Source organism: Uloborus diversus, chromosome 9 (assembly GCF_026930045.1).
Source record: "Uloborus diversus isolate 005 chromosome 9, Udiv.v.3.1, whole genome shotgun sequence".
Taxonomy (NCBI): domain Eukaryota; kingdom Metazoa; phylum Arthropoda; class Arachnida; order Araneae; family Uloboridae; genus Uloborus; species Uloborus diversus.
Window position 1 is genome coordinate 145,399,479 of NC_072739.1, and position 22,318 is coordinate 145,421,796.

Here is a 22,318-nt window from a genome sequence, read left to right on the forward strand (position 1 = left end):
ATCTGTCTTACTTGATAAGGTATTCATCACCACTCGTCACTTTCGATCTGACCCTCGGACCCATTTATGTATATGAGCTCTTGGTCTGCTTAAGTATCTACAATTACGCTGTAAATGGTGTTTTAATGTCTTAACTATTGGATGCTCAAAGCAATATATCCTGTTGAAAATGTCTTACTTCTGGCTGACCCCATGACTTTGCGCCCGCCATCTGTTGCCTATACACTATTACAAATTGAATACTGATTACATGTTAATGCTCGGTGTATTTTGATCGATCTCTGTTTCGAAAAAGTTGAACACTGTTTTAAGACGAAAATATATTAATGGATTTTTTTCTTTTTAATGCAGTGGTAATACCACTGCTCGGAAATAAATAAATAAATGATTAAATGAATGTTCAAAACCTTCAAAATGCTTTTTACATATTGCTGATTTTTATGTAAAACAATCCCCTAAATCCAAATATGACCACCGCTTCTCAGTATCACATCCCACTTTTTGGGAATGGCACCCCTCATTTTTTTTTTTTTTTTTTTTGTTTTTCGAGTCTTATAGATACTGTTTTTATTTGGTGGGGGAAGAGAGCATTGTAATCAGGGTTCGCACGCGGCGAGCCTAAGTGGGCCCAATCCAAAAAAATCCGTCTTGGTTTTTTGGGCGTTCTTTAAATAAACATGCAGATCATGAAAATGGATACGTTACGTTTAGAAACTCCCCCTTAAAAAAAAAAAAAAGCTATGTGGAATTCTATAGAGACAAATAACCCTATAAAATCCCATGTAGCTCATATTTTATTAAATGTTCACAGAATTTAAATACAGTAGGTGCCGCTTAATGTGATCACGGTTAATGTTATCATTCGCTTAATGTTATATCAGAATCACGAAATCCCGGAACATTTGTATATTAACGCGTGTTAAAGAAGATTGTTATTGTAATCTGTGTCTTAAATTGTGGTTTACGTCAGGGAAAAGGATGCGTTCCTTAGTGCGGCAAAAAGCAGATCTTGATTTTAAAAGGGCAAAAAATACTTTATAGCATCGGCCGGATGGTTAAATCGAAGGAAAAAAGAGCTATTCCATTCTGCTAACCTAGTAATTTATAATTTAGAAATCCGTTTAGTTGAGTTATTGTAATTTTAGTTTGCAGTTGTTGAAATAAATGCTTTTTAATTCAAAAAATCATCATTTTGTCTGCGCTGGATTCTTTTTGGTTATTGTCATCAAACGGTTATTGTTATCAAACTGTTTGTCCCAAAGTGATCACATTAAGCGGCGCCTACTGTATATGTGTTGGAGTAGACACTTAGGAAATACAATCGAACTCGCCTATTATGAGTATGAAAGACAGCGATTTTGCTCGTTTTAACTGAATGCTCGGAAAAAAATGGGCTCAAGTAAAAAATCATAAAAATTCAAGCATGTACTATCTTTGTTGAGCAATCACGAAATGCTACGTGCTCTCATTTGATTGAAGTTGGCGTTCCTAGCCAATTTTGAAGTCCACCAGCCTGTGGGACCTTCTCCTTGGCGGCGGCGTCCATGTCAACCGGAATTGCCTTTATACCCGACCCTCTTGATCGACCCTACCCCTCGTTGGACAAAAACAGCATCTAGCCCCTGGCATTCATTTGAGTTTTGACGTCTTGAACTAAAATTCTGTTTTTCGCAACTATGATTGTGATTGGGGATTGCAACACCGGTTTACCGTATACCAGTATTTTGAGCAACTTTGCAATTTCGTAATACCGGTATTTGCTGAGGTAAAATATCGGTATTAGTTGAATACAGTAAAACCTGTGAAGTTGACCACCCTTGTAAGGTGATCACCTGTCTAAGTTGACCACCTATCTAAGTTGACCACCTATCTAAGTTGACCACTTTTTTCAGGCACGGAATTAGCCCTTATGTAAATCAACCTTTGTATGTTGACCACCTGTTTAGGTTGACCATTAAAGTAGTGTACCGCAAGGGGTCAACTTACACAGGTTCCATTGTATAATAAATTGTTTAAAGTAAAGAATTTTCATTTGGACGTATTAAATTTTAAATGTATATTTCTTTTTCCATGATGCAGAACCAAAATCAATCTATTGATGTAAAAATTTGGCTTCAAAAGCACGAATTAATAGAATATCGTTGAACAAAATTAGCGGAAAGATTACAAAATGATGCTGTCATTACTAGATGATGAGATGAATCGTATTTTTGTTCGCTTTTGAACACCAAGTTTTTGTTATTTCCATTTCCCTGATCACTCACTTTCCCTTTTGTGAAAGTTTAATTCGAGTGTAATTTTGAGTGAATTTGTCCTGTGAAAAATTTATTCCAACCATATTGAAGTAATACTTAGATTTTTTTAACTCAACTGTAATAAATTTTCATAACTTTTTCTTGAAAGCATAGCAAATGATAATTTGTTGTCCCCAGTATTGGTTTATTGTCCTGTCTCGCTGTTTGGCTTTGCACTTTAACGATAATATTTTGAAATTATATAGTGCCTTAAATTTTTCATAAAGGTAAAGCTTAATCAAATGAAACGTATTTTGAGTTATTTACACAATTATAATTGTAAAGAATTTTGAAGGAAAAAAAAGCAAAACGAATTAGAGAATTTCAAACCAAACTGCTAATAAAAAGCAAACACAAACCTATCCTGTTCAAGAGACAATGATGTTAATATTGGAAAAATATCGTCTCGGAAAGAAATTACAACTAGCTATATATTTAAATAATAATAATACACGCAATACAAAAGAAAAACACACAAAAAAGCATTTATCCAAAAATAACAACAAGATACCGAATTATTTGACGGTGAAGGACTGCTAGACAACAAGAGATGAATCGCAGATCGTTAACAGTATCACCGACCTGCGTGAATCCAGAAAGAGTACTTTCAACTGTAGGAAAGTTGAGCACTAAAAAGGCTTAGACATTTCAATATATACATTATGCTTTTTACTATTATTGATTTTTTTATTATGAAATTAGTTCCTTCATTTTGTGTTTATTCACAATGCGTTTTCAAAAATAATAGTTTTTGTGAAAAGTTATGTAGTGCGGCAACGAAACAATATGTTTTCAAGCATTTTTTTGAGAACTTTCAAATACCAGCATTAATGCCGGTATTACGTTTTAAAAATACCCAACACCGGTATTGATTTTTCGGTCCGGTATTGCAATCCCTAATTGTGATAGGAACCATTTTAGAAACAAGAAACCCAACGAGTAGTCATTATCGCAATTAGTGATTGCTAAGCACATAATTTGATTTCAAGGTGCCAAAATTCAAATTAAGCCAAAGGCTGGATGCTAGATGTTGTGTAGTGGATGTTTTTTTTTTCTGCACAGTATCAAAGAAGTTGGTTAATTTGTTTTGAGCTATTGTATTGTCTCTACCTTGTGTTATCGTTAGACTCATGACCAGAAAAATCTCTTTTATAAAAAGCAACGTGTAGTTCTATTTAGTACTTTATGCTAAAAATATATTAAACTATAAATATTGTTGCAGTGATAGTTTTCCTACTATCTTAAATGATTCAATGTACATCAGAATTTTAATTCATTATTTTCTTTACAGATCTATTCTTGTTTTCCTGGTAGAGATTGTCAAATGCTTTTAAAGACAGAGATTCAATCCAGTGACCATATATACAAAATATATTCCTACAAAACTGCGTTGGTTTCAATTTCAACAAATGATATTGTGTTATGTCTTCAGCTGAAGACAAACTGAAAAGTGGTCCTGCTGCGAAAGTTTCAATATTTCCTGTCGGCGATGCCTCTAGGGGAAATGATGCTTTAATAGTAACGATTAAGACAGTTGACCGACCTGTGCAAAATGCTTCTCGTACTCAGCTGAGCGAAAGTTTTAGGAGAAGTCTAAAAGCCAGTGTTGCTCCAGTGAAGAAGCCTTCCAAGGAACATTCAACTAAAAAGATGAGCACTACCAATAAAAGTGGGTCTGTGGGGTCCCCAAAATCTCCAACTGTTTCTTCTTTTGCTGCAAGTCAAGTCCAATCCTCGGCTCCTTGTCTCAAACATGCCGCTGAGAACATATCACGTAAAGCTTCGAACATTCCATCCGAAAAAATATCTCTGTGTAACGATTGCTCAAAATCCATGCTGTCTTATATATTTGTAGTTCAGGACTTTCTAGACAGTTTAGCACAGGAAATATGTGGCAGTTCAAGCTCCAAGCGCTGTTTGCAGTGCGTAAGAGAGGAAGTTCGGAATAGTTTGAGCACCCCCGAAGAGGAAAGTGTTTCCTCTCCAGATCAGGTAGGTTCTCCTAGTTGGGAGAAAAGCGCTAGCTCGAAATCTGGCTCCATGTCTCGCGAAAGAACTGGTGATAGTAAAAATGTAGATGCTTCCAAACACGGTGGAAGTACGCCATCTAGTAGCAAGAAAGCATCTCGGACGAAGAATCTAAGAAGACGTGAAGATGGCAGTCGAAGTTCTTCACGATCCATTGGGCAGCAAACATATTCTTCTCAGCAAAGCCAGGTGGATTTCTTATACAACGTCCCGCCTGCTTCTAAAGGTTCGAATGATAACAGATTTCGACAAGACGATCATGAGAAAAACATGGGAGAAGATCGAAGACATATGGCAAATTCTGGTAAAGATATTTCACCTCAAGATTCGTCTTCTCTTCAATCTGAAGAGATGTACAGGGGAAAAGATAACACAACAAGTCCTGAACAGCGTAACACAACAAGTCCTGAACAGCGTAATAATTCTGACGAAAAACCTCTTCAATATGTTGATTACTTTACTGGAAGCCAGGAATATAATTTAAGTAGTCAATCGACTGCTTCAAGTGCGACATCAGAGTTAAGTGGAAATCGACAGCCTGAGTTTTCTGTTTCATCTCCAACACAAAGTAGTAATGATAGTGTATTTCGGTCTCCAATGGAGCGCATTCAACCAAACCAAGAACCAGATATTCCCCCAACTCCTAGCATTGAGGACTTCCCCGGTGCTCAGAATACACATTCTCTATGTAGCGATAACGTTGATGGAATCATATCTACCTTGTCAAATATTGAAAGAGAAGTTTACGATACCGCCAGGAATCGTGCTGGATGGGAAACTCTTGCCGAGTCCCAAGAAAAACTAGGATCGTCACCGAGTGGACAGATTGCATCAGAAGCATTCGTGACTTCTTGCCGTAATAATGCTGAGGCCATGGGATGTTTAGTTCTGGGGACATCCTTGCTGCTGACGCGTACGTCAAGGACTCTCTGTGTTTTAGTATCAGATGGAGTCAGCAATGCCTTCAGGTAAGCGTACACTTAACCTGTTTGATAGTTTTGTTAATATTTTTTGATTTTGTTTCAAATGCGATGACGTAATTTTAAAGATGTTATTGATTTTTGTATCAATATCATGAAATAGTGATAATAATATCATGAAAAGTGATCTAGAACAGCGATTCTTAACCGGTTGTCCGGTGGATTGGTACCAGTCCGCAGATCTTTATTGTTCATTTTCCTAAGTCGAGACTTAGCGCCAATTTGCGCATGCGTCAGGTCTGCTGTGATTTTATCAAAATAGGGAGGGAAACCCGGAAGTAAAAGGTTCAAAATAACATGTTCAAAGTCAGCAAGTGCGAGCGGTAAGTGCCCATCCTCGACCTATCGCCACTTTTTGAAATGGAATCTGTCCCCAGGTGGTAGTCTTTGCTTTCGAAAACGGACAGTACTCATCCACGATAAAAATGTCTCTTCTCCAAAGAGAAAATACCGTGATTATAAAAAGCAAACTCTCCACCATCGTTTGCTTGAATTTTATGATTAATTTTGTGCTTTTCTATAACTATTCAGCAACGTTTTTTACTTCTGTATAATCTTTACTATAATTTATTTCATTCTTGACATTTTGAAAGTATTTTTGTTAACAGTTCAAACCACCAAGTGAAGTTTTATTTGTGCATTTATTGATTCATTTATTATTACATATTTTGTTTAAAAAAAAAACCTTCAGTCGTTCGCAAATTTTTTTGACAAGTATTTAACTGGCGATTTTGTTTTCAAAAGCTCCTGTCGCTCCGCGGGTCAAAAAATTTAACAGTTTTACAAGCATAGGTGCTGACTATAACAGACAGTAGGGGTTATTATGCTCTACTTGTACATTTCAAGAGGGGAACCTTCTTCTCAGAGATCTGGGGCTTTTGAAGAAAAGCTTTTACTAGAATCCTTATTAAAGAGAAATGGTTTAATGGGCTGCACATTAAGATACCATGAAAAAAAAATAATAAAATGCTTAAAAATGTGGATACAGTTTTAAAAAAACAATTGAGAGTTATACTAATCGAAAAAGAGTCACAATTTCCAAACTTGAATATTAGCAATGCAAGAACTCTGAAATGAACTTACACTGGAACATCTGTTCTTTTTACTAGTTAAATTTTGTTACCAAGTAATGTTTTCCAATTATTTTTCAGAGGACCTTTATCTGCTGTTTTCAATGTCGTCCAGACAGTAAGGGGCATGGACTCTTTGGGCACAACGAAACTTGCTCTCCTGGAACAGCCTGATTTAGGAATTTCATTTGATAAACTACATGTTTGGCGGCTCACTCAGTTCAATAAATGTGTGTACCTCAATCCAGACGCTTTGGTAAGGCTCGTAATTAGCAATACATTACATAGTTTTTGATGACTGTCTTTGCTGATTTTCATACAGGCCTTTTTTTCATAAATTAGCACAGCAAGTACAAGCCTGTAGACATGAGCACGAGCCAAATATAAAATACGTTTTTTTGAGGGTCACCCGCCTTGTCTTGTGGTCAGAGAAATCCGATTGTGATGGGGAGGTCCACGTTTCGAATCCTGAACCCCTTCTCTCTCTTGTTCTTGTCTTTTCTTTGTGTGAATGTATTGTTATGCTGTGCAGTGATGTTCCCATCCATTTTTCTGAGTGTATACTCCCAGTAATCCATTCGCACAATATGTGTATGCGATCGTATACATAATGTCATTATATGAAAATTTTGAAGCTTGAGGGTACCGCTATGTCTGAAAAATATTGAGAGCATATGGCGTATATGGAGCATAACCCTATGGGAACACCACTGGTGCTGTGAATGGTTGCCTACTCTATAAACAGGTCCTTATAACATGTGCAAGGACGGATACAAGGGAGGGGTGATTAAGGGCAATCGCTCCTCCCTAGAAGGACTCGGCACCGGCAATTTTTCTAAATTGAAGTTCTAAAACGCAAGTGTAGGCCATCTTTGACGACGTTAAGGAAATGAGTGAGGTGCGAATCTCTCTTCCGGAAACTTTTCGGAGTTAAAGTTTCAAATAGGCAATTTCAGACGATCCTTAGTGATGTTTGGAGACCTCCTCCCGAGCATTTTGCAGAATTTAAGTTTTAAAGACGTAATTGTAGACATCTCAGGTAGTGTTATTAGGAGAAAGAAGGGGTTCAGTGGCGTGTTCCTCCAATGATTTTTCAAAACTAAAATTAAAAAAAAAAAAAAAAACGCAATTTTAGACGATTTTTGACCATATTAGGTGCAGGGGGTGACGGAACATTCTCCAGGATTACTACGAAATTGAAGTTCTAGCACGCAATTGTAGAACATCTCTCTCAACGCAAAACAGAAGAATCAGGTTGTCTTTTGATAAATATCTTATAATTTAGTTGTGTTAGATAAAAATGTAGTGGTTGCCCCCTTCCCCTAAGCATGTGTAAATCAGATGCGTAGTAAGAGGTAAGCTAAAAAAATCAACCCCTCCTCCTTGAACAATTTCTGGACCCGTCCTTGGACATGTGTGTACTGTAGAAGACGGGACTTCGCACCCCAAAATTGCCGGCCTAACTGGCACAAGACAACAAAAATGTTTGAGGTAACCTCCAATTTAGACAGTCATTGTCAAAGGTGGTTGCAGGCTTAAATAGGATATTAGGAATTTCTATGAGCAGGGCCGACGAGAGGACATGTCAGCTAAGTCGGAAACTAAGGGCTAGCCCCTTTGGGGGCCTGGCTTGGAATCGGAGTAGTATAAATTTTATAAGTTTTATGGGGGAAGGAAGTCCGGCGACCAAATTGACAAAGAGCCCGTGTAGGCCCTCGGCGACCCTGTCCATGAGAGACTTGTAACATAGACATTTGTTGTGGCAAGAGCCTGAATTGGATCTGAACCCGAGGAAGAAAATATCGTGAAATACAAAAAGGCTAAGCATAAGTTATAAAAAAATAAGACGCGCTTGTTTCACTTTTAGTGGAACCGTTTATTTTTACGTCATTTAAATATTTTTGTCAAACAACGCTAAGCACAATATCAGAGGAAGGACAAAACGATTTTAAGCGACTTATTTATACCTTTGAAACTATAAATATTTTTTTCAAGATTTAAAAATGTCACTTGAATCTCAGTTTAAAACAATTTGCTATTAATCCAGGTATTAGTTTGTCAATGACTTCGTATCGATATTTTGAACAGCTTTTTTGTAAATAGTATTGACATTGATATACGAAATTATGCAGTCAAAATTTCTTGAACAATTAATTTATTAACACTATATTCGTTACCGCTTTTTAAATTAATCCTCGAATTTTAACTTTCAAGCTTCATTTTTAAAAATGAGTTTAGTAATGTCAAGTTCAGCTCTGTAATTTACGTTGATTGTCAAAGCATCAAGTGCATAGTTTTATTAATGAACCGTCCTTACGGTTCTACTTCCTTCAAAGTTCCATCAGAAAGCCGAACCGTTGATTTAAGTGGCGCGGCGATTAGTGACTGTCGTTGGTTGAAAGTGGCTGCAATATGCGGTTTGGGTGTCTAACGGACGCCGCTCGAATCGGCTAGTGAGTTTGACAGTTACAGCCCCCCCCCTCCCCCAACTGCCGATTCGAACTTCCATCAGGCAACCAAATTGCAATTTAAAGCCTTCTTAAACCAGTTAGGAGACTTTATTTGACGGTACAAAGTGTCTGCCACTCGCTCTGCAACAGAGTGATTGTTTCGTCCCTTCGAGTGATTTATTCTGCCGTTAAAAGCAAGAAAGAAATGTTTCAAAAAGTAATTTTTTTTACACTTACGTAACTGTTCGATACTTGGGTTTCCGCAGGATATTTAGCGGGATTGATCCCGCGGGATTCCCAATCCCGCAATTTTTTTCCCATTTCAGCATTTTCCAGCTTTTGCCGCTCATAAAACGTCTATTTTCACAAGCATATCTGAAGTTTGAATCTTCTTCTTTGTATATCAGCAAGAAGAGCAAGAAAACTGTCTTTTATGACCAACGATGGATTTACCAATTTAAGAACACAATGAAAATAGACTATTTTTCTCAGAATGAATTGGTACTCTCATTCGAGGTTTCAGTTTTCATACATTTCAGCAATTTTCAGCTGGGGTCTTATAATCCCAAAATTCCGCGGGACTGAATTCGGGGCGGGATTGGAAGCCCTTACCTTGTAGCGTAAGTCTAGTAATTGATTCATAAACGAAGAAGAAATGGTTTAAAGACAAATTTATATACGGCTTTCTTGCATTGGAGAGCAGTACAAAATCACTATGGCAGAAAATGTTAAATGAAATGAATTTCGTAAAATTTGAGCAACATACATTGACTGTCTGACCATATTTTCCATGGAATGGGCTAGCAGCTAGGTTAACTGAATCTCTTGTCAATCATTTGAGAAAACGGGTCCATTCCTTAAAATAGGTAGCGGAGGAAGAAAAGTCACGTGCCATATTTTGGAGTTAGCAACATTTTGGCGATATGAAAAAAATTTTACGCCTAGTTTATTTTCTTTACGTGATTATTTAGTCCTGAAAGATTTTAGTTGCGGAAATAACTGCGTTGAGTTGGCGAAAAAGTAAAAATGACAAGCCTTGCATTCTTTATTGCAACCTTACTCGAGCCAATTTTCAATTGAAATTAATTATCGGGGGCGTTGTTATCTCTGACCAATGACTGCTGAAAAAAGTAAAACCAAGACCCACACTTACGTAGAATAATATAACGTGTCCAATGAAACAACTGCCTTGACCGCACAAAATTAAAATGTTTTACCTCTTTGGTTATTTTCTTAAATTCCAAGGTGACGTATTCAATCTATAGATCCAATGACCCACTTGCAAATTCCGTTCCAACTTTTCTCTTCATGTCGCCCCTTCACGAAAATGGATAATTTTTTAAACGAGGTGGAGCGAAGGCTCAACCTTTATATCTCTGCGGACAACCTTTATATTTCTGCAAACTAATAGATCCGTCCTTTTTTTGCCTCTAAACCATACGTTCGCTCTTTTCTTCTCGTCAGTGGTTACATTAGATAATTAGGTAGATGTTGTAGTAGTTGTAATGCTGTAATAACAGCCAAAAAGAAAGAGGGTAATCAATGTTAACCAAAATCATTTTTTAATGTTTCATGAAATTCTAATGCCCTGTAGAACTACTGCAGCAGAGTATTCAAGCTAACCACATTCCATACTGATGTTAGCGTCCTTGAATATACTTGCAGGTGATTCAAAATTGCGATGAACTGTTTCGACATGAGGAGCTGTCTGCTGTACCCGACATTGGCTGGCCTGACTGTTTTAACAGCGGGGTCTTCGTCTTTTCTCCGTCCGATAACACATTTTGGCAGCTTATCGAGTTCGTTGAAAAGCAAGGTAGCTACGATGGTAAGTGAATGATCCTGGTTCGATTCTTAATGCACGCTGTCTCGTGGTATTGTAAGACATCTGGAATAAAGTTCTGGAGTAAAGCTCAGGCTTTTACTCTCAAATTTTACATTGCTTCCAAATTTACCTTGTGAACAAGGTGTTAACGATTTAAATTAATTGATTAAAATTTGGTATTAATCATGATTGAAATCAATGGGATCGTTTCCAAAATTTTAAAAGTATTTTTTTCTGAAAGAGCATGTTTAAAAATATAGGATCTCACCATTTTTTGAATTAATTTCTTTAAGTTTAATATAAAAAAAAATTACTTAAATCGGTGTTCTTTCATCGTTTAACGCTTCTACCAATGACATCACAAATGATGAAATGCAATTCAGTGTTGCCATTCACGGTCCAAAATATTTAATTCGCATCTTTACTCACGTGTATTGGCAACGATATGGTTGGTAGCAAGCGTAGAGCGCAATTTTAATTCGCTGCTTGATTATCATAACGTGGAAATGTTGTAGAAAGATGCGCCACAAATTGCATCATTTGTGACGTCATAAAGACCACGCCTTGTTTGAAAAATCGGACATTTTAAAAAGTTAATTAAAAAAAAGAAAAAAACTGTTGGAAAAATAAAAGTATTTTCTGGGTCCACGTTTTTTTTTTTTTTTTTTTTTTTTTTTTTGCTCATTCTATCTATTTCAATGACTAAAAGTACTTTTGATTGAAGGAAACCTCCCCATTGGTTAAAAAACAAACCGATTTAAATCACAAGTTCAGCTTTTCTCTAAGTCAGTGCGAACTTTCTCTCTTATTTTTGATTTTGTCCCTTGGGTGTTTCCTCACTCGACCACTTTTTCTATTCAAACTTTCTCTCCTTTCTCAACCAGAAAATTAAAATTTTAGTAAGTAACCAGCAGCTTGCAGAAACTTAAGTTCATGGCTATTTTCATTATTATTAGCCACTCTATCCAGATAGTTCCAGATCTTCAATTTTCGGAAACCGTGTCCAAAACTTGGAACTACTGTCGTTACCATTGAGAAGAAATAAAATGGAGGGAGTGAAGACTTTCATTCGTGAAGGAAAGACCCCCAAGTCACGTGATTGTTTAAATAAAAGCATTGTGTGTGTGTGTGGAAGAAATCAGATTTCCTTCTCTAGTTTCCCGCAAAGCGACTCAACCATTCGTTGAATCACGTGACTTGAGCTCTATGCCCAAGTTTTTGCTTAGCCAATGATTATACTGGATCCCTCTATTTACTAATGCCTTCTCTAAGGGCGCTACCCATTTTCATTCAAGTGTTTATATATCGAGTTTCAACGCAAAAACACGAAATAAGGTAAATTTGCCTCACTCAGAAGTTGCCGCCCGGGGGGCAAAGATCCAATCTTGTCCCCCCCCTTAGATTTGACACTGTGTCCAGGATTTTCTTCCTCTTAAAAAAAAGTTAAAATAATCAAGCAATCTTAAAGCACTACGATAAAATAAGGGTGTGAAGAGTAATGTTTTAACATTTAGGATCTTTCTACATTGTAAGTATATTTCTATAAAAAAAGGGGGGAGGGAAGAAATTTAAAGATTATTATAGCACCAACATTAATTGAGAAGTTTTTATAACACATACAGAAGAATGAAAAAAATAAAAATATGTATCGAATGAAAAAGATATATATTTTTGTTGCAACTTATTCTATACAGCATTTCAATGCCCACGAACGCACTAAGTTGCAGTTTTCACTTTTTAGGTGGAGACCAAGGGCTGCTCAACTCATTTTTCAACTACTGGTCACATGACATCAGCAAAAAGTTGTCTTTCATATACAATTTGATGGCCAATGTCAGCTACACTTACACTCCAGCATTTAAACAGTAAGTTTTAGTTTTTGACTATCTTGTAGAATGTTGTCTTACTACCAAACGGCACGACCTTGAGGGTCATGGATCCGGACGAAATTCCGGATTTAGGATAATTCCCTCTAGATATAAGCCCAGTCAAAGCGGCTTGACTGCATAGGCCCTAGTTCGGTCGTAATGGGGGGTCCACATTTTCTGGTTTGGCTCAAGAAAAGCAATGGTTTTCCTTTGAAATGAACCTTTTTTCACTTTTTTCTCGATATTGCATTGCAGTGTCGGCCAACTAAATGCATTCGGAGCATGGAGTAAATTTCATTGCACCTACGTTGTACTAACAGGGGTCGAAGTGGTCCTATATATCCTATATTTCCTATATTTTCAAAAAAAGTATGAAAATCGTTCTATATTTCCTATATGTTTGGAAAATGTTCTATATTTCCTATATTCCTGTTTTTTTTAAATCCAATTTATTTCTTTAAAACAACAGTAAACAAACTATCTGACTTTGGATTTTTCGTCAAAAGTACGATTCAAACGAATTTCAAATTAAAAAACACAACTCACTAAATCCTGCAACAGGCATCTTCTCTCATTGGCCACAGCAATATGACGTCACTGTAGTGGGTGGAGTTTCGAAAACGAATTCTGAAGTTGGTTTTAGAATTTTGCGTTTGGCAACAGCAGTTTCTTTTGTTTTCCAGCGTGATTTTTTTTTAGTTTTGTTTTCGTGGTTTTTTTTTTTTTTTTTTTTTTTGTTTTCGCGATTATATTTTTGTGTTCAGTGCATTTTCTGATCGGAATGTTATAATAGCCTTTTTGCAATCTTTTCTTTTTGTGGAATTTTATAGAACAAAATATCTGTATGTTTGTGCTACAAAGCATTGGTTATTTCCTGTTAGTTCTCAACACAAAGACGGTTTTTATTTATTTATATAAGCTATGTTTGTGACACTTCTATCCCTGCAAAAATTGTGAGTTGCTGTGTTAATTATCAATAAATTTCACTTTGTTCTTTTTTTTTGTCTACAAAGTACACTTTTTTCAAAAATTATTCTTTCAACTACAGGAAAGTCATTTCAGGTGTAAGATATAATTTTGTTTGAAGGTTTTTTTAAAACAAAATCATTGATAAGAATAAATAAATAATATATATGTATTATTTCTTTTTTTATAGCGAAACTATTCATATAATGTGCAGTGGCGTAGCTAGGGAGGGGGCGGTCCGCCCCGGGCGGCACTTTTCAAGGGGCGGCAAATTAACCCTTTTGATGCGAAAAAAAAACGTATTTTTTAAATAAGAAAATTATGGTTTTAATCTGTTACTGCAGGCAAAAAGAAAGTCTTCGATTTGTAAGACTCTTGTGTCGCTACCAGATCAAAATCACTTACGTATGTACAAAACTTTTTTGATTTTTTTAAAAAACTTTCAAAAGTCTTTCTTAATAGCATATCAGTACAATTCCTTGTTTTATTTCTGAGGGGGCGGTAGTGGACAGTCATGGGACCAATGTCTTCTTAGACTGTAGAAGTTTACTCCAGGAGGAAGAAAACACTCAAGTTTTCCAATTTTCGTTATAAGAAAGAGTTAACACTGTATTTTAAGAGACTTTCTTGAAAACCCAGAGAAATAATTTTTTTTTTTTTTAACTTCAAGAAAATGGTGACATGAGTAAGAAAGGGAGGGAGGAGTGAAAAATGGCACACGGAACAATATATAGCTTATGACAGGGGTGGCTTTATATGTTGCAGGGTTTACTTTGATTTCTCATTTATTACAAAATTTCTCTATTTCAAAAGAAGTAAATAGGATTTCTGTTTTCTCGCTTTTGAGCGTAGAAAATCTATCCAACAACTTTGGATCATATGTTAGACTATTCCTTACGGAAAGAAAGCGAATTTCATTTTCCAACATTTGGTTTGGACTCTCATCTTGGCCAAGCATAGTCTAAAATTGTTTTTTAGCGCATTCAGTTTCAAATAATTCCGGTTGGGAACTTCTCCCACCTCCACTCTAATATAGTCTAACAGCGTGAAAGATAGCTTCAAAATGTTTTTATGAGGGAGAGCTCTCGAATTTTTCATCTCATTCCTGATATCACCAAAGATAACTTAGAAATACAGTTTTAGACCTCAATGTTTAAAAATTTCTATGTAGAACCCCGAACCCTGTCTTTTCCTGTAACGTAACAAACACAGTTAAAAATCACATATTTAGGACTTGAATTCTGAAAATTTTCCTGAAGAAAACTCTCCCCTCTCTTCTAAAGTCTCAACATATATCCTAAAATTACGTTTTTAAACTTTGATACTTCGATTACTCAATTATATTACTCAATTTTATTACTCAATTTTTGAAAACAGCATTTGAACCTTGGCTATGCTTTATCTCCTAACGTGATCACTAATAGCTTAAAATTCGTTTTTAGGACTTCAGTTCCGGAATTTTTCCGAGAAAGATATCTTAATCACCCCCCCCCCCCTCGTCTAAAGTCTCCAAAGATTAAAACTGCGTTTTGAAAACTTCGATTTTGAAAACTTTCCTAGGAAGGAAAGCCGAACTCCTCAGACCTTTTCCTAAAGTCCCCAAAGATAGCCCAAAATTTCGCTCATAGAAATTTGCGTGGGTGAGAGAACTCGCTAATCCTTCTTTCTTAAAGATAACCAAAAATGAACTTCAGCTTTAAGAAAGATTTTTGGGAGGGAAACCTCCCTCTGCCCCCTTTTTCTCCTAACATTATCAATATCAAACAAAGCTTAAAGTCGGGCGTCAATTACGGAAAGTTTCCATTAGATAGCCGCCTGGCTTCACAACATTTTTGGTGGCATTATTTGTTAGGGAACCCTTTAACGTCACCAAAGATGGCGTAGAATTTCGTTTTTGAGACTTTGGTGCTGAACAAATTTTAAGGAAAGAAGCCGAACCTTCCCTATTCGAGTAAATCACCAAAGATGCCTTTAAAATTGATTTCAATTAAAAAAATATTTAAGTAAGGAGCCTCAGCGCCCCTTCCTCACCTAACGCTTACAACCGCCTTGGAATACACATGCAATTGCGTTGCCAAAGATAGCCTAAAATTGCATATTTCAGAGCTGCAAGTTTTCGAATTGAGTATCCAACCATCCGATTTTCTTAAACTCTCCACAAAATAACCTAAGCTGCATTTTAAAACGTTGATTTCGGAACATTTCCCTGCTGTGCCCACCGATCCCCTAACGTCAACAAAGAAACACTAAAAGAGACTTCTGTTTTGAAAAAAATCGGAAGCAAACCCAATCCGCTCTTTCCCTTCACTTTACCAAAAACTGCCTAAATTTTGAACTTTTTACGTAAATTTTGCAATTTTCTTCAAGGGGCCCCCTTCCTTCTTTTTTTTCTCTTGTAAGTATGTAGAAAATAATTACGTCTTTTTTTTCTTTAACTAAATTTCTAGCTTTAATTTCAACACTCTTGACAGTTTAAAGTATTAGCTATTTTACAACGAAAGGGCGGCAAATTGAGGAACCGCCCCGGGCGGTAAACACTGTAGCTACGCCACTGATAATGTGTCCTAAATTTGTCCTATATTTTTTGTGGAAAATGTCCTATATGTGACAAGTCGATCACTTCTACCCGTGTACTAACAAGAGACGCCACAGATGTTAGGAGAGCAAATACTTTGCCTAAGTTTCCATATTGCAGTTCCGGAGCCAAACAAGCAAATTTAAACCCTTCTTGGTGTCGAACTAGAACCTACGCACTCAAATTATTTTACCTGGACTCATATCTAGTACAAATTGACCTAAATCTGGAAGTTTATCTAGATTCATGACCTTCAAGTTTTTGCCGTCTGAACGACACTGATGTGCAGGACTCCAGAGAATTGCAATGGCGTTTTCATTAGAATCAGAAACTTTGCGACAATATCTACCCTTCCAAGGCATTCGACGTCTCTTTTTGGTACAAAGGAGAAGGCGGGGGGGGGGGGGGGGGGGGGGGGGGGGGGGGGGGGGGATAATTACTTTGTGTTGTGAATCCATTTAATTGGCTCATAATGCAATGTAAATGCCAGAAAAGGGTTTAAAAAAAGTTAAATTTCCAAGGAAAAAAACCATTGCTTTTCAGGACTCAAATAACAAATTTGGACCTTAGTTGCATCCAAATTAAGGCCTATGCAGTCAAACCGCTTTACCTGGGTTCATATCTAGTGGGAATCAACCTAAATCCAGAATTTCGTCCAGATCTGTGACCCTCAAGTTCGTGCCGTTTGGTTGTTAGGAAAAAAAAAAAAACTCGTTGTAGGATAAAAACTAAATTATTTCCATTGATTGATTTTTAGATTTGAAATGGAAAAAGCGGATTTGTTGTTGTTAAACACTTAACTTTTTTCAAATTTCATTGATTTAAGTATCGCATTTAAAACCGATGTTTTAATTGCAATTAACTGAACTATACTAATAGATTAGGTATTGTAATACATAAAAAGTAGTCGAAAACTTTGTACTGCATAGTGAATAAAATATGACAACGTATATAAAGTACAAATTGAGAATAGAAAAAGGTCGGGTCGAAAAAATTCAGTCGGGTGAACCTGTCTTCGTTTTTACTGCACTGATGATGGCACTTGTATTTTAGAGTGCCGAAACAGCTGTTTGCTGGTTTTTTTAACCTTTTTCTATTCTCAATTTGTACTTTATATACGTTGTCATATTTTATTCACTAGGTATTGTAATGTTGTGCAATAGATTCGCTCTATTCTGAACATTCATAAAACCCTGCAGAAGTGTTCAGGGTCATGGAAGAGGGTGACTGGGTAATGCATAACGCATAGCTTATGTATGCGCTAGGACCATCAAAATGTGTTCGGAATAGCGTGATGTTCACATTAGGGGGAGTGCTTAAACAAAAAGAGTTAACTGTAGTTGTATTTAGAAGTAAGAATAAATTCTAAGTATATTAAAAAGTTTTTGTGTATCAGTTTAACACCAAAAGTGTTAGTTATTAAATTTTCATAATGAATTGTCTTTTAGGTAGTTTATAAAGTGTTCAAGAATTTTGAGCTTTTATGTTTAAATATCTTATTACAGTTAAAACGAGCTGATATGTGCATCACATGACTTCCTTTTACGCCAATTTAATGATAATAGTTCCTTGGAGTAAGCAAAGAAACTTTAATATTTTTTACTCCAAGTTTGTTGCGAGCTAAAGCAAAAAAAAAAAAAAAAAACGTTTCATTCGGATTTATTTTCCCAATATTCTACATTTTAATGTAATTCAATGGTTATCTCTCTTAATATCGCCAATAGTGACCAAAATGAAACCATAAATAAAGAATTTAAAAAAAAAAAGCCAAATTCGTCGCCGAGTTGGCGAAAAAACTTTGTGACCCAAAACCCTTGGCGATTTATCACCAAGTCTTTGCTAAATTATGACACCACTTGAGTTTGCATTGACATTAACAATGATTTCCCCCAAAAAGGAGGGAACCCCTTTAGAAACATCCGAATGCAACCAAAAGGACAGGTGCACAACTAGACCCCACCAGGAGTCTACGTACCAAATTTCAACTTTCTAGTACATACCTTTTTTCAGTTATGCGAGATACATACATACGTACATACAGACGTCACGAGAAAACTCGTGGTAATTAATTCGGGGATCGTCAAAATGGATATTTCGGGTGTTTATACATTCTTAGGCATCTATCCACGTGTGGTCGGGTTGAAAAAAAATTCAATATTCATTCGGGGGCGAGCAAAATGGAAATTAAGGCCGATTTTTGGGTGAAAAATCTTTCGCGAATACAATACTTCCTTTACTTTGTAAAAGGATGTAAAAAGAGAACTACGTACAGTTGCGCAAAATTGCAGATACTGTTGTGTAGACACTTGTTTCGGGGTTACAAAGAGCCTCGAATCACGTGTCTGCAGTAATCTGCAGTTTTGTGCAGTTGTGAACTGTTGTTTCTTATTTTTACTTTTCATGCACAAGAATATTTAATATCGTGATCCATGAGGTTAAAAAATAAAATTTTGAATTTGCAACGGACCACCCCTAGTTTTGATCTAGTATATAAAAAAGAATCACTGTAATTTTTTGAGATTTTTGAGACAAATTTTAGGGGTCGCTACCGCAACTGAAACTTACAGAATTATGACCCAATTTTTTATTGGCCGTTTTCTATAGAATCCTATAGCGAAAAACTATAGGTTTCAAAAAAAAAATAGTTCTATAGAATTCTATATACTTCTTAAAGAATGCTATAGAGTTATTTTTTTTAGAATTCTATAGAAATGTCATATAGAAAATTGGGCCATAATTCTATAAAACTCTATATAGGCATTTCTTATAGAGTCTCCATACATCTTCTTATAGAACTTCTATATAGATCTTTTCATAGAACCTCTATAGATCTTCCTATATATCTATAGATCTTATTAAGAGCCTCATAAAACACAATGACAATGCTTCACATAATCAGTATATGTTTGACAAAACCAAATTATGCCTAAAAATATTAGGTGCAGCAACTTATTCCAACGATTACACATTTATTGTTAGATACACTACATAAAACTGGACAATGGCTCCATTTGAGAGCGCTAATTAAATATTAAAACGTCTATCAGTATAAAAATAAATATTGACACATCCAAACTTTCGGTTATTGTTATTTACATATGAACTAATAATGCAAAAACCAGTGATAAATTAATGTCATTGCTCAGTCATGAGCTTTATTTATTTAGTAAGATCGAATGCTATTTCCGATGCATAATGATGTTCATTCTAGATTTAAAACTCAAGTTTTGTTTTATAACTACTATTAATGAATATTTTCCTTCCCATTTGGTTTAATACAATCAAATCCAACAAAACAACACAAAAATAATAGATACTTTAGAACGAATTGGGTAAAATTCGGCCATTTTTAGCACAACGGTTTGTGACGATCGCACACGGAAAACGGACGATTCCATTCAGGGCAGAAAAGAAAAACAGACGGCGCATGCGCAAAGAGATTGAGAGAAATATTCCCGGCAAGCTCTCGCGACAAAATACGGAGATAGCATCTTGGCATTTCGATTGTTTTATTTGCTCAACAATGACAATAAGTTATATGATTTCTCACACACTTAAAATTAATTTCAGTGTTTAGAAGTTTTATTATTACTGTAAAAATAATTTAAAAGTTTTAAATAATAAATTATTTTTATCTTTTATGAGTACATTGTTTTATCATTTAATTACGTTTAATTTTCTTCTTTGAACTGCGACAAAATGCAGCAGTATTACTATTAAAGATCATACTACAATCCTCCCTTGTAATAAAAAATATGACCTTAACAAATAGTTAACTGTTAAAATAATTATTCATAAAATGAAATAGCTTAGTTAGGAATTAAACTATTTCATTTTAGGGATTAAACTTCCTAATTAGGAATTTTTAACCTTCCCAAACTAGAAGTATTAAATAAACACTAATGAAAGCTATAATTGTAAACAAAATGAACGAATTCTCAATTTTTTACAAAATTCTACACTAAGAGAAATTTTATGATCAAATTCTATAGAATTTTATAGAAGAAATTATCTGTAGAAACTTCATTATCAAGCTCTATAAGGATATCTATAGAATTATATCGGAATTTCTATAGAAACTTTCTTATAGACTTCCATATAATTTCTATAGAATCCTATAAAGCTCTATCAACCATTTTCGTTAGGGTATGGTCGTAAAATATCATATCAAAACATTAAACTTGAATTTGACTCCCTACTACCTTATACAAGTGGGAAGGTAGAAAGCTTGTGTAAACAGCAGGTGATATTGATTTTTATTTATGCATTTTTCAGTTTACAGCAAAGTTAATTTGAATTTTGGGGGGAAATACTAAATTTTGACAACTTTGAAGCTCGGTAGCGACCCCTAAAATACATTTTTTTTTTGCCTGAAATTTTTGTGGAAGTCTTATTTTAGGCCGTAAACGAAAATGGGAGGGTGGCCCGTTCAAATTTCAAAAGCTCATTTTTAAGGAAAACCATAGTATTTATTCAACTTTATTTTGTTACAGGTTCGGTCGAAATGTGAAAATAGTTCAATTCCATGGAAGTTTCAAACCGTGGCACGTGAAATTCTTCAGCGGAACCGGGCAGATAGCGCCTGCATCCACTGTGCACCCAACCTACGTGCAATTTGTTCATATATGGCTGAACATTTTTCGAATAAGCGTGCTCCGTTTGCTTTCACAGGTAAAGAACTATATTTTCTTTCAATGCGCAAGTAGTAACTGATATCCAGTTGTTTGGTGAAGCTCTAGATTAGCTATCACCATCCAGGGGTGAGTGCAAACTATCACAGGGCTGTCCAACAGGCGGACCGCCAACTTCTTGTTCATCAATGTTGACATTCCTGCCTTTGTAAAGAAAGCGGATGGGCCTCAGTTTTCCCATTAAAATATAAGCAAATTGCTTTATAATCCTTCTGTTTCATTGTTTTATAATTAATAATTCAACTATTAATTGTTATTGTATAAGAGGAAAGAGGTTATTGTTCAACTTTTTCAAACTGCGGCCCGCCAGGTGATCAGTGACCGGAATTCTGGCCCGTGGGCTCTTTGAAGTTGGACAGACCTGATACTATCATTTTAAGGGGTTGTGGTTATGTTGAAGAATAACCCACCGCCCCCATGAACGAACCTACGGCTTTGGGTGCAAAAACATTCTGAAACTGCTTGGGTGTCCAAAAGAGCCCCTAATAACCAGGAAAAAGGCACCTAAAAGGAGAAAAACGTTGCTAGTTAATTTCATAAGCAGTGAAAAAAATAGTGCAGTAAAACCTGTGACGTTGACCACCTGTCTAAGTTGACCGCTTTTTTCAGGCACGGAATTGGCCCTTATCATGTAAATCAGTGTAAATCAACCTTTGTAAGTTGACCACCTGTTTAAGTTGACCATTGAAGTAGTGCACCGCAAGTGGTCAATTTACACAGGTTTCACTGTATTTCATATATTTTCTTTTGAAAATTTTAAACGCATTAAAAAGTCTACTGAAATCGCTTATATTTTATTCATAAGTATTTGAACACAAACGTGGAAGGATTTTATTGCTGATGGTTAAGGGAAAGGGAGGTCTTAACCCCCCATTACCCTCCCTTTGTATCGTCGCTAGTCGCCAACGGGCGACTATTTCATTGAAAATGGCTACTAAAGAATCAATTCTCAGTCGTCAAAAAGGGCGATCTTATTTATTTGAAATAATATCACGCTACAAAACATCCTTCGCTTCCAATCCCATTTGAGCGTTTCTCTTGAAGCTCTAGTGAACGTTATCTTGATTTTGTAAAAAAAAAATTTCTCGTCGTTCATTTCATGCCGGATATTTTCAATTAAAGCAACAAAACCAATGATTCCTGACGTTTGTATAGCTCCTCGTATTTAAAAATGGTCTACAATGGTGATTTTTTTATTTTTATTTTTGAAAGGAGGCAAGGGGGGTGGGGTGGATTTCTAAAATACTTTCTTTTGTTGTATGCTTATATATTTATGTTAAAAAATATATCCAGTGTAATTTTATTTGTTGTTTTTGAAGAATATCATAAATGTTTAATTCTTTGTTAACATTACTAATAGCGGACAGGTAATTTGCTTTTTGCACAGCGTGCGTATTTTTTTTTTTTTTTATTTGGAAAATGGCACTAAAAGTAAAAATGGCTACAAAGGAATTCGTATTGCTTTATTTACCCGGTGAAGTGCCAACCGTTAACAATTTTATTTAACTATTTAAAGGTTTCAATTTATAGCTGAACACTTGTTTTTGTTTTTCCGAAGTGCTTTTTATAGT

General features: G+C 35.7%; 1 protein-coding gene across 2 annotated transcripts in view; it reads left to right on the forward strand.

The window, feature by feature from the left end:
- Positions 1 to 22,318, forward strand: part of LOC129230735 (uncharacterized) — a 46,322-nt gene that overhangs the window by 21,847 nt on the left and 2,157 nt on the right. For both annotated transcript variants that reach the window (XM_054865157.1, XM_054865158.1), the window contains exons 2-6: positions 3,586 to 5,290; positions 6,454 to 6,628; positions 10,488 to 10,650; positions 12,389 to 12,512; positions 20,550 to 20,727. In XM_054865157.1, coding sequence (XP_054721132.1) covers positions 3,717 to 5,290; positions 6,454 to 6,628; positions 10,488 to 10,650; positions 12,389 to 12,512; positions 20,550 to 20,727 — 2,214 coding nt within the window. In that variant the 5' untranslated portion in view covers positions 3,586 to 3,716. The remainder of the gene's footprint in view (positions 1 to 3,585; positions 5,291 to 6,453; positions 6,629 to 10,487; positions 10,651 to 12,388; positions 12,513 to 20,549; positions 20,728 to 22,318) is intronic.